This window comes from Danio aesculapii, chromosome 18 (genome assembly GCF_903798145.1).
Source record: "Danio aesculapii chromosome 18, fDanAes4.1, whole genome shotgun sequence".
In the NCBI taxonomy this organism is placed as follows: domain Eukaryota; kingdom Metazoa; phylum Chordata; class Actinopteri; order Cypriniformes; family Danionidae; genus Danio; species Danio aesculapii.
The window spans coordinates 56,408,711-56,421,553 of NC_079452.1; the positions used below are offsets into that span (position 1 = coordinate 56,408,711).

At 37.3% G+C, this 12,843-nt stretch overlaps 1 protein-coding gene across 2 annotated transcripts in view; it reads right to left on the reverse strand.

The window, feature by feature from the left end:
- The window catches only part of clasrp (CLK4-associating serine/arginine rich protein), a 32,681-nt gene that overhangs the window by 18,772 nt on the left and 1,066 nt on the right, over positions 1 to 12,843 (reverse strand). For both annotated transcript variants that reach the window (XM_056477880.1, XM_056477881.1), the window contains exons 2-7: positions 10,854 to 10,993; positions 10,640 to 10,737; positions 8,411 to 8,515; positions 3,714 to 3,793; positions 3,523 to 3,607; positions 3,303 to 3,442 (exon numbers count right to left, since the gene is read on the reverse strand). In XM_056477880.1, the coding sequence (XP_056333855.1) occupies positions 3,303 to 3,442; positions 3,523 to 3,607; positions 3,714 to 3,793; positions 8,411 to 8,515; positions 10,640 to 10,737; positions 10,854 to 10,952 (607 nt within the window). In that variant the 5' untranslated portion in view covers positions 10,953 to 10,993. The remainder of the gene's footprint in view (positions 1 to 3,302; positions 3,443 to 3,522; positions 3,608 to 3,713; positions 3,794 to 8,410; positions 8,516 to 10,639; positions 10,738 to 10,853; positions 10,994 to 12,843) is intronic.

Consider the following 12,843-nt stretch of genomic DNA (forward strand, 5'->3'; position numbering starts at 1 on the left):
AGCCCATTTTCTGTATTTTTGCTCCTTGAGACACCCACGTTGTATTTTTCTAAATAAAAATGTTAATATATTGTATTTTGAAACTACATAATATCAGTGCCTTTTACAATAGGCCTTTTTTTACAAACGTATTGAAATGTTGTATTTTAAAGCACTGCATTGCTTAAGTAGGCTTCTTCTACATTCAGACACATTCATATGTTGTTTTGAACTGCATAACAATAAGAGATGCAACAATTATAGATTTTGGTTGTACGATTATATAGTCTGAACAATAACTATGGTTTCATGGTTATCACGTCTAATGTAAATTTAAGCTTTATATTAGGCAAGTATTTAGATTAAAGGTTGTTATCATCTGCGTTCATACATACATAATCATTTTAATAATAATTTGTCTAACATATCTTTTGTTTACATTGCACTGAAAGCCATGCACAACTCTCACTGCTACAGCATAAGATGTTTTCTACTGCATGTGTCCGGAAAGCCACAAGCGCATATTCTTACATTAGAAATAACAAACTTGCGTGTGAAAAAGATGTGAAATTGGAATGGCCCACCTCTATAGTTAATCCAGTGTGTGTGCTAATTAGCCTCATTATAAGCTCGGAACTTTAAACTAGCGCACAGGTGCCATAACTTTGTTAAGTTGCAGCAGTTTCAGTCTGTGCAACAGAAACGCGGCATTGAGAAGCCTTTAAGATAATTAACCGTGACGAATTAAAGCACAGTTAATAGTGAATAGTGAAATCGGCTAACCGTTGCATCCCTAATAACGATATCAGTGCATTGTACAAAAGGCATTTTTTTACAAACATATCCAAATGTTTTCGGCTGCTCGCACCACTCGCTTAATGTCAGGTGACTAATGCTCTGTGCAGCCTTCAACTTCAACTGCAGCTCGTGCTGTATTGAAAAGACGCACGTCACTTCATAACTATAGTGGCCGTTTGTCGACTAAACTAAATTTATTTTTGATGTCTTGGTCACACTAATTGGAGGGCCGGAACAAATTGCCTCAGGGGCTGGGTCTGGCCTGCGAGGCGCCAATTGAATAGCCCTGGCCTACATATTTAATTTCGTTTGTCAAGCGCAAAGATTTGTTTCAAAACTATTCCTAAATTCAGTTCTAATGTCCAGCAAATTAATAAATGAACAATAAAAATGAAGTGTGGTCAAAAGTGTATATCCAAACAAATATATACTTAAGCCCCATATAGTGATGCATATGTCCCCAAAACCCAACAGGTGGACAAATCTAAACTTGTTTTTATTAAAACAAATGTAACAAATGCATATAATAAATAATACTACTAATAATAAGAACATTATACAAATGCAAATTGTCTTGCATAAACTGAAATAAGGCATGGAGGCATGAAGAAGGCATAGAGGCAGTGGTTTTTATATTTATGTAGAAAATAATGGTTTTTGTAATATTTTAATCTTTTAATTTTGTTCATATGTTAAGGTATTTGTGTATTGCTGTACATCCTGTGCGTATTAAGCAATGTGTACGCGTTTGAACCCAAATAGGCACATAACTAACGTGCTCTGCACTGGACTTTAGACCTGCTTTTAGTTAGTCAATGACGTGATTTATGGCAGTTCCTCAAAAAAGCAACGCGCCAACAATGTGCCTTAACACACCTCTATTTTAGACCAGCACGCCCATGAGTGCACAAAGTGGCGCAAATTAGATTTGCTATTTAAACAATGTGTTGCAAAACATGAAAATTAGGGTTGTGCTGATCTGAAAATAACAACAAATCATGCCATACACGTCTTGCGCCTAATTGCACCGGGTATGTGATATGACCCTGAGTTTATTGTCTTATTGAAATTTATAATCAAGAATTGTAAAATTAGTTAGAAATTATTAGAACTACACAAAAAGCATAATTTATTGGTCTTAATGTTTACTTAAATTGATTTAATGTATAAAAACAACAACAAAAATTATTTTAAACAGTATTTCTATTTGGCAGGCCAAGTGAAAAATCCCAAAAAACTAAATTAAGACATGCATAAACATTGTAATCTAATTTGATGCTGTGGAAATATTTCCCTGTTGTATCCAGTATCAATATATTTTATGGCCCTTTTGAGTGGTACGGTACGGTGCGCTTTTATGGCCGTTTCCACTGTCCAAAGGCGTACCGAACCAAACTTTGAGAGGGTACCAAACACGAGAAAGGGTACCAAAAGGCGGAGTTAGACGCGCAGCTGAACGCTATTGGTTTACAGAGATACGTCATTTGCTCACGCAACAAGCCAAAATGAAAACAAAAGAGCCACCATGTTTAAAATACACAGCCGAGAGATTATAGCGGAATTATATGTACATATAATAACGAGCCATGGTTGACCCGGGCTCAAACAAACCTTGTCGTCGTCTTGATGAACAGCCACAAAGCAAAAAAGAAGAGCAGATCTACCCTGTGCACCTTTGTTTTTTACGAGCCAGTCTGAAACGAGAGCGGTTTCGCTTTCTTACTTGCGCTCACCGCGCGTCTATATCAGAAATAACAAACTTCTTGAGCTGATGATAATAACGTGCGCTTTATTGTTGTGCTTTTGAAACCCGATCCTGTCAGAAACTGAAAAACGCGAGAGTGAAACGCGAAAAAACAAAGGAGAAGCTGGAAAAAAGGAGCACATTATTTTTTCAGCAAACGTGAACAAACTGCCATGTTTAACTATTATCATTACCTTTTGGACTATTATGAACTCAGAATGATGGAATGACTCTCTAACAGAGGCTACACGTGCTGGTGAAGATTAAAGATACAGATGAGAGGATGAGAGAACCTAAATAAGGACTAAATGTATGCTGTGTGTAGTTCTTCTGTAGTTGGTAACATATCGGAGACTTTGAGGGTCTGTATGTGTTCATATATGTTGCATTTATTTATTTATTTGATGTAATCACAGACATTGATCTGCAGTTATAATCAAATCCTGTTTATAGAAACGTTAGTAATAAACATTTATACAGAAGTATTTATGTATATAAAGCATCTGTTTTGTGAGAAGTGCTTCTCATATGATATGTAAGTGACCTGTACAGCTTTACTGTAGACATTTTCTTGAGCGAAAATGACATTGACTGAAACTTTCTGTCCCACGCCCACCAAAAGGGTACCCTTGGTAGTATAAAGGCAAGCCTGATAAAGGTTTGGACCATTTGTATCAGTCAGTGGAAACGAGCCATTAAGGTACTGTAGAATTCCAGTATTGTGACAACACTATTATGTTAAGCAAATTAATTATTCAAACAAGAAGCGTAAGAGACGTACCGATGTCAGGGATAATTTCGTCTTCCTCAGACTCGCTGTTTTCAGAGTCCTCCTCAGTTCCCTTCTTTGATTGTTCGTCTTGTTCAGTCACTGTGCTGTCCTCATAAGTATAACCGATCTGAGCTTTCTTCTCAGCGAGTCTAACAGAGAAAAACCATAAGGTGTATCAGAATATATTTTCAAGCATGTATGGTGTAACTACTGATTTGGGAGATCCTACTTTTTCTTTTCATCCTCATTTGGTTTCTGTAGGCCACCGTAGAGTTCATCCACATAGATCTGGTACAAGCACTGCTCTTCAGAGACTTCAAAGAGACAAACATATTTTTGTGGATTGTGTATCAATAGCATCCAGTCACAATACAAGGGATAAGATTGCATCAAAGCAGAATGAAATCAAACAACACTCACTGCTGGCAAAGTCGTTCTGCACCAGACCTCTGTAGCGCTCATAATTGCACTTCCGCTCTTCTGATTCCTGCTCAGGGGTGCTGTGACAGAAACAATTTCCTCAATCAAAAAAAAAAAAAAATCACAAACTTGTTCTTTATACCTCACATAAAAGATTTGAGATGATTTGGCAACTCCTGGATCTTTTAATCGTGCTAACAGACCTCTAGTTTGGTTCCTCAATCAATTTGCAAATCAGACATGGTTTGTTTGCAAATCAAATATCTGGATGAATTAATCAGAGATTGCTTCATTAGTTCATGTTTGATGATCAAAAATACAGCGATCTGCTGGCAGCAAGACAACAGCATAATGACTTTGCCTAATTAATAATCAATGGGCGATATGCACACGGACTTTTAATTTTCAGCCAGGCAGCCCAAGGGCTTCCGGTGACCTGTCCTTCCATTACAAAATTGTCACATTTAAGATCTGATTTCTTTAAAAATCAGCGACCTTCACAGCCTCTTAGATATATGATGTGAAGTGGGTCTCAGATTGTACAAGAAGCACTGCATTAAATTCCATCCCAACCCCCCCCCCCCATATCTTTAAAATATGACAGTTTATTTTACCCCAGTATTTTCAATGGAATTTCTGCGCAAGCCTGTTGCTACTGACAGGCGCTAGTGGTTACAATGGTCTTTGATCTTGTTTTACACTTGAATAACTAAATGAGTGCTTAAGTCTATTTAACAATGTATTGTCATTACATTACAACATCAATGCTGTAAAAAAACAACCTTGTGAAATTGAAAATAGTCACATTAAGCTTTCACCGGAAGTTTAGCATTGGCTTTAAAACTCAAGCTGTGTACAGAGCCCATTATTAGCCATTAACATAAAAGTTTCAGCTGATGAAACAGTTTAAGATTTAAGTAATAACTTTTTTTCACCATTTATAGTACTTGTACAGGTTTATACGTTTGTTTGACAAGAGTATTGTCTTTAGCAATTCATTTTCTTTTAGCTGTTGATCCCTTAGTGTGAGGAATAACTAACTATTTAAATAATTTTTTTTAAAAGCCTTTTGAGATTTGAGAAGTGTCTGTATCTTAACCTGCATACTCCAATTCAAATCGACATGACTAAATAAAATCCATTGAATTGTTGCTTTACAAATAAATGTCTTACTGAGAATATTGGCACATCTATTATCCAACACTCACAATAGAGGTACAAAAGTTGGGGCAATACCATTTCAAAGTACTCGTTTGTACATAAAAGGTAAATATTGGTGAATATCTTAAAGGTGTACTTTGCATGGGATGACAATTAACTGGAAGCCCTGGGGCTGGCTCACTGAATTTAAAAGTCTGTGTGCATTTACCCCATTAATAATCATATATCAGCCATGTGGCATAAAAGTTCCAGTAGATGAAACAGTTTGTTAAATGATAAGCAATAACTTTTCATGTGTTTAGTACTTGTACAGGCTTACACCATAAGGTTTGTGTATCAAGAGTATTGTGTTAAGTAATTAATTTCATGTTAACTGTAGAGTTGATTAATCCCTTAATGTAAGAAATAACTATTTTAATTAATACATTTTTTTAAAAGCCTTTTGAGATTTGAGAAGTGTCTGCATCACATACATTGCATTAAGCAACCCTTATACTCAAATTGACATGACTAAATAAACTGCATAGAATCATTTAACAAATAAATATCTTACTGGGAATATAGGCCACATCTATTATCAAAGTTGGAGCGATACCTTTTTCGAAGTACAGGTTTGTATGGGTAAATATCTTAAAGGCACAGGCCCATCTAAAGGATTAACAGTGCCAACTGATGATCAACAGTAAAAATTACAAATCAAAATTTACCTCTTGTTTCAACAGAGAAAACCACCAACAATGAAAAATTGATGATTATATGGTGTCATGGTTTTGCAATCAAAAATGTGGCTGTAATGGAAGTCAATGGGGCAAAAACAGCCACCAACAGTAAATTAAGGAGTAAAAAAAATAAAATTAATCAAAAACAATGCATCAAAGGCAATGTTGTTTCACATGTCCAAAACTGTGATAAAAGGTAAGACAAAATCCAGTCCAACATAACTTTTTATATTGAAAATACTTGATTTACTTTTTTTTTTTTTTTACCAAATCAGTGACATAATTTTTGAATTTGGCAATTAATCAGTTTTGAGCCAGAACTGAGGTTGATTAACAGATTTATGCAAAAAAAATTGTATCTGATGCATTTTCACAGCAGTTTAAATTTGTGGATGTTTTCATCTCTAACATAACAAAAGGGTAGTACATTTATTTAGTGTATCGTTGAGTTCTTTAAAAATTTCAAAGCATTTTCTCAAAATATGTGTCAAAATAAGATGTCACCAAAAATCTAGCTAGCTGAAACACAGGAAAAGTTATGGCCAAATTAAGACTCAAAATCACACCAGAGTGGATCAAAACATCCCCAACAGTATATACGGGTTAAATCAAACAATCAAATCCAGTTTACTGAATAATCCACATATGAGGAACGAACCCAAGTTTTGCACAATGTCATCAAAAAGTCCTTAAATCTCTAGTGGTGTTCAGTCATTTTAGACCCAATAAAATTTTTTTAACCAAAATGGTGTAAACAAACACACAAACACCAGTATTTACATAATTATTTTTAAAATAATAAAAAATACATTAATATAATATAACATAAAATATATTTTTTATTCCTTTGACTATTCTGGATACCAATAAAAGTAAAGGAATTGATGTCAAGGGAGGGGAAAATGCCCTTGAAAATGCCCTTCCATGTAGTGTGTAACACAGCTTTAAGTGAAGTGAAATATCCAGCTAAGGCTTAAATCTGTAAGTGTACCGTGTTTAAAACTATTGATTTATCTATAAAAGAGTCGACTCATAGTGCTTCAAACGAGCTGTCTTGATAACGAGTCATTAGGTGTTTCGTGATGACGCGGCTACGAAACACAAGTAGTTGCGCGCGCAAACCCGGAAGATTTGAAACCTGCGGCCCCGCCCACTAACAGAAAAAAGTCACACAGATACCGGTCGAATGAAATCACGCTGTGCAGATGGATATTATTGACAGTTCACCCAAAGATGAAACCTCAGCAATATAGCCCAGCCTTGAGCAGTTCGAGTGCTTCTGGAAACTACATGCTTACAAAGAAGACTTCATCGGTTTGTTAAAGGAAGGATCAGTAAAGACTGTCAGAACATGGATCAGTGCATCATGAATCAGTTTTTTCCTCCATTTCACAAGTGTGTGCGATTAAAATTGTTGCCTCTAGCTTGCAAATTATGTATTTAGTTGTGTTTTGTTACTTGTAACCGTGTGTGCCGCTTTTTTACGGATCGTCAGCTTTTCCTAAACACATGCAACGGTCAAGTTTCAAAATAGTTCAGCTCAGGTTCGAGGTGAGGTGTCTAAATTGCACCAAGCAAGCTGAACTGGCACTCTAGGCATGTGTGTTGTGTCCTCGGGAAGAAGTGTAATGTGTGTGTGTGTGTGTGTGTGTGTGTGTCTCCTCTTAGGAGGTTATGTGTGTGTGTGTGTCTCCTCTGAGGAGCGTAACGCTCTAGGCAAAGGATGATCACGGCGCCCTCAACCCGATAGTCAAAACGAAAGAGACCTGTTAGTAAAGTGAGGACCGGGGGGGGGGGGGGGGGGGGGGGGGGGGTTGGGGGGCGGTTGGTGTCGCGGTTAAAATTGAAGACCTTTGGGAGGGGGGGGGATTCGCAGATATAACTGAGGACGCGGGTGGTGAGGGAGGTGTCGCCGACGCCGCCGCTCCCTCTCTATTCTACTGCCCTAGGTCTCCTCTATGGACGCACTGGCCCTGTGTGTGTGTGTGTGTGTGTGTGTGACTGTGACAGGTAGACTGTGACGGGCTAGGAGATCTCCTTGCCAGATCTTGGACTTTTTGCTCAATAAAATAGTTAGTCGTCGGTATTTTATAGTCCATCGTCTGTATTTACATTCACCCACTGGCAGCCAAAATCCACTATGAAGCGTGTATGCACTGTGACTACTTTTATATTGTTAATTAGCAGCTGGGCATTTCACTCTGTCTCGCGCTGAAGCCTTGTCCGTGTCGACCTATCGCAGCAGGCTGTCATCGGTCCAATCAGCGCAGATTAGCTTCGCACTGAGGAGGAGTTTGGGAACAAATGAATCGCTGAACGATTCATATGGGAGTCGCTGGGATAATTAGGTAAAAATAAATGCAGATTATAAGACCATGAAAGTGTTTTTTGACCTTGCATGCATATTAGACTGTTGTTGGAGACCCTTACAACCAAAATATGACCCTATTTCATGTATAATATGGGCTCTTTAAGCAAAAATTTTAACTTCTGTCTGCTGTCTACCATCTGTTTTGAATACAGAATACACGTGTCATCCCTAAGTTTATAAAACTCTGGACCAGACAGGGAGTTAAATTATGCCACCGTTTAGTAAAGGTGACATCCTTTACAATTCCTTGCATACTTAAGTCTATTTAGTTCATTCTCCAATATCAGATGCATTAATCAGAATCAGAATGTGGTTTATTCACCAACTGTGAGCATACACAAAACATTTGTCGTAGCTTTCAATAACTCTGGGTACATACACAGATACATATAGACATGACAGAACGGACATTGGAATAAGTGTAATTTTGTAATTTGGTAACTCACGTAGTGCTAAGTATAGGTAGAGGCGTATAGGTAGGGATGTAGTCCAGGTGAGCCCTGACATCAAACCTGTCAATCATGTTGTTGGTATCTCCTTGCCAAGGCATCCTGTTAAGACACAGAATAATAGAATTTATACAGTTTTCCAAACGCTTTCCTAAAACTCCTTGTGCAAGAACAATAAGCATTTATGCAATCTTATCTGTATGATAGTGGGTGTGATTTAAATACAGAATTGATTTTAAAATTGTATTATTTGTTTACAAAGCCGTCAATAATCTTGCTCCTCAGTACCTTGCTGACTTGCTCTGTCCGTATGTATACCCTCTCTTGTTTATTGAGATTTTATGATTTCAATTTACTTACCATGCCTAGAACACACCTTAAAAAAACGAGGTGAGAGCGTTTGCTGTTGCTGGTCCTAAACTCTGGAACACTCTCCCAATCCACATTAGACTTCCCCCCTTCATTTCTGCGTTTAAGTCCGTGTTAAAGACCTACTTATTTTCCCTCGCTTTTAATACTCTTTGATCACTGTGTTATTGCTTTTGTTTGTTAAATGTTTATTTTATATTCTGCTTTTCTCTCTGCCTTTAGTACTCCTACAGTGCATTTGGATAGTATTCATAGCGCTTCACTTTTTTTCCACATTTTTTTATGTTACAGCCTTATTCCAAAATGGAATAAATTCATTTATTTGCTCAAATTCTACACACAATACCCCATCATGACAATGTGAAAAAAAGATTTTTTTAAATTGTTGCAAATCTATTAAAAATAAAAAAAAAAACTGAAAAATCACATGTACATAAGTATTCACAGCCTTTGCTCAATACTTTGTTGATGCACCTTTGGCAGCAATTACAGCCTCAAGTCTTTTTGAATATGATGCCACAAGCTTGGCACACCTGTCTTTGAGAATTTTTGCCTATTCCTCTTCACAGTACCTCTCAAGCTCTATCAGGTTGGATGGGAAGTGACAGTGTACAGCCATTTTAAGATCTCTCCAGAGTCCAGAGATGTTCAATAGGATTAAGGTCTGAGCTCTGGCTGGGCAACTCAAGGACATTCTCTGAGTTGTTTTGAAGCCACTCCATTGATATTTTGGCGGTGTGCTTTGGGTCGTTGTCCTACTGGAAGATGAACCGTCGCCCCAGTCTTAGGTCAAGAGTACTCTGAAGCAGGTTTTCATTCAGGATGTCTCTGTACATTACTGCATTCATCTTTCCCTCTATCCTGACTAGTCTGCCAGTTCCTGCTGCTGAAAAACATCTCTACAGCATGATGCTGATGCTGCCACCACCATGCTTCACTGTAGGGATGGTATTAGCCTGGTGATGAGCAGTGCCTGGTTTTCTCCAAACGTAACGCCTGACATTCACTCTAAAGAGTTCAATTTTAGTCTCATCAGACCAGAGAGTTTTGTTTCTTATGGTCTAAGAGAACTTCAGATGCCTTTTGGCAAATTCCAGGTGGCGAGTGGCTTCCATCTGGCCACTCTACCATACAGGCCTGATTGGTGGATTGCTGCACAGATGATTGTCCTTCTGTAAGGTTCTCCTCTCTCCACAGAACAACACTGGAGCACAGACAGAGTGACCATCAGGTTATTGATCACCTCCATGACTAAAGGCCTTTCTCCCCCGATAACTCAGCTTAGACAGCCGGCCAGCTCTAGGAAGAGGGGTACCAAACATCTTCCACTTACGGATGATGGAGGCCACTGTGCTCATTGGAACTTTTAGAGCAGAAAAAAAAATTTCTGGAACCTTCCCCAGCCTTGTGCCTCAAGACAGTCCTGTCTCTGAGGTCTACAGACAATTTGTCTTCATGCTTGGTTTGTGCTTTCACTTTTGAACTCCAATTAAGCTGCTGAAACACTCAAGAATGATCAGTGGAAACAGAATGTACTTGAGCTCAATTAAGAGCTTCACAGCAAAGGCTGTAAATACTTATGTACATGAGATTTTTCAGGTTTTTTATTTTTAATAAATTTGCAACAATTAAAAAAAAAATCTTTTTCACATTGTCATTATGGGGTATTGTGTGTAGAATTGTGTAGAATTTAGAGGAAATAAATTAATTTAATCCATTTTGGAATAAGGTTGTAACATAAAAAAATGTGGAAAAAGTGAAGTGCTATGAATAATTTCGGGATGCACTGTATATACAGCACTTTGGTCAACTTTTGTTTTTAAATTGCTTTATAAATAAATATTGTATTGTATTTACATGTTAACAGGACTCTCAGCTGCCAGGGCTACAGCTGAATCCAGGTGGATTTTGTAGGCTCTGCCATGAACTTGCAGGAACTGGGCTGGATCCTTTTTCTACACAGAAAAAAATGTGTGATTCTTCATTTATAAGCATCAGCAAGGGCTAGGCTGTTTTCAGCAAACAAGGCATGACAGTTCAGTCAAGGGAACCCTCTTGGTTTTCCACTTACGATTTTTTCATAATACTCTCTTCGCCTTTCCCCACGCCGTTTGTAGTCCACCATCATCCCGCGCAGTTTGCGCTCATGTTTGCGGGCCTCCTGCCACATGACGGCTCCGCTTGGGGTTGGGGCGCGTCGGGGCAGGGCTGCTGCAAGTGGACACAGAGAATTCAGTTAAGATGAACTATTAGACAAACATACTACTAGGCACATATAATGCTACTCCAAATTATCGCAACTTTTAAAAGTGCAATAGAGATAACATACTGTTGTGTATATGTGCTCAGCCTCAGACACATCTAAAGTCATCTTAATGTGAGCATTTTACGGTCAAATACATTCAAATTTGTTTAAAAAAAACGTGTTTAGTGATTATTCATATTAACCTTCATTTATGTAATAAACAAATGAGTTGAGAATCAAAAGACACGTGAAAGTGAAACTATGAATCAGAACTGTACTGCTCTTAAAGCGACAGCGCTCAATATTCCTGCTGCAGACTGTTTTTACCATTAATCAAACAACAAAAGGACTAAATCACTCACTGCTCTTAACTGAAGAACTTTTGTAGCTATAATTAAAAAAAATTCTACAGTGGAGATGCTTAAAGCACAGTCGTTACATATTTTTATTCTATTGCGTTTATTTTTGTTTCCTTATTTACATTGAGAAAACTGTATATATAAAGTTGAAGTCAGAATTATTGGCCCTCCTGAATTATTAGCGGGCCTTTATATTTTTCCGTCAATTTTTATTTAACGGAAAGATTTTATTTTCTACCCATTTCTAAACATTATAATTTTAATAACTCATTTCTAATAACTGATTTCGTTTATCTTTGCTATGATGACAGTAAATACTATTTTACTAGATATTTTTCAAGATACAAGCATTCAGCTTAAAGTAAAATTTAAAGCCTTAATCAGGTTAATTAGGCAAGTTAGGGTCATTGCACAGTAGTTTCTTTTGCAAACAATCAAAAAAATTTTTTTTTAAAGGGGACTAATAATATTGACCTCAAAATAGGTTTCAAAATATTTTAAACCTGCATTTATTCTAGCCAAAATAAAACAAATAAGATTTTCTCCAGAACAAAAAATATTATAGGAAATACTGTGAAAAAAGTATTGAATCTGTTAAACATCCTTTGGAATTTATAAAAAAATATATAATTCACAGGAGGGCTAATTATTTTTACTTCAACTGTATATTGTTTTGAATAATCGAGATTACAAGATAATCGTGATTATGATTTTTCGCACAATTGAGCAGCCCTAATACAGCGCTGCGAAAAGGGGCAGGATTAAACAAGATGATAAGACATTTAAAAAAGCAAGCGATTGGTTTATATTTTACATTTCTGCCCAGAGAAGTCATGTTTTGATCTTCGATTGGTCTTATGCAGTCACGTGATGTGACTTCACAGGTCAGAGTTCACCAAGCTTGAACTTTGCAAAGTAACGAACCGTGAAACCTGTCGCACAAGAGTGTGAAGGTTTAATTTAGCAGAGTAATCGCAGTTTTGCTTAAAATATTAAAATGCACACAATATTATGGGTGATATATCAGAGTAATATATTAGTATTATTATTAATTTCTCCCATAGGCAACTGAATCTGAAGTTCTAAAACAATCGAAAAAACGAGCGCATTTCCGCATTTAAGAATAAGGTCAATAGCTAAACCTTTGATCAGTTATGCGAACCCCAAACTTCAGTTTAAATACTGCCATCAGCAAAACCTTTAGGCTGTGGACATTGTAAAATATGTATTTTTCTCCGATAAGCCCACCTTTACTGTCTTTCCAACATCCGGGTGAGTTACAGTGTGGCGAAGCCCAAAGAAGCATACCATCCGTTTGGGCTGCAATTTCATGGCATTCCCTAGGCCAAATACTAGATAGGCGCGCCATTACTGAATCATTCTGGAGAACCAAGTGCACCCAATGGTTCAAACAGTGTACCCTGAAGGCAGTGCCATGTATCAGGATAATAATGCAC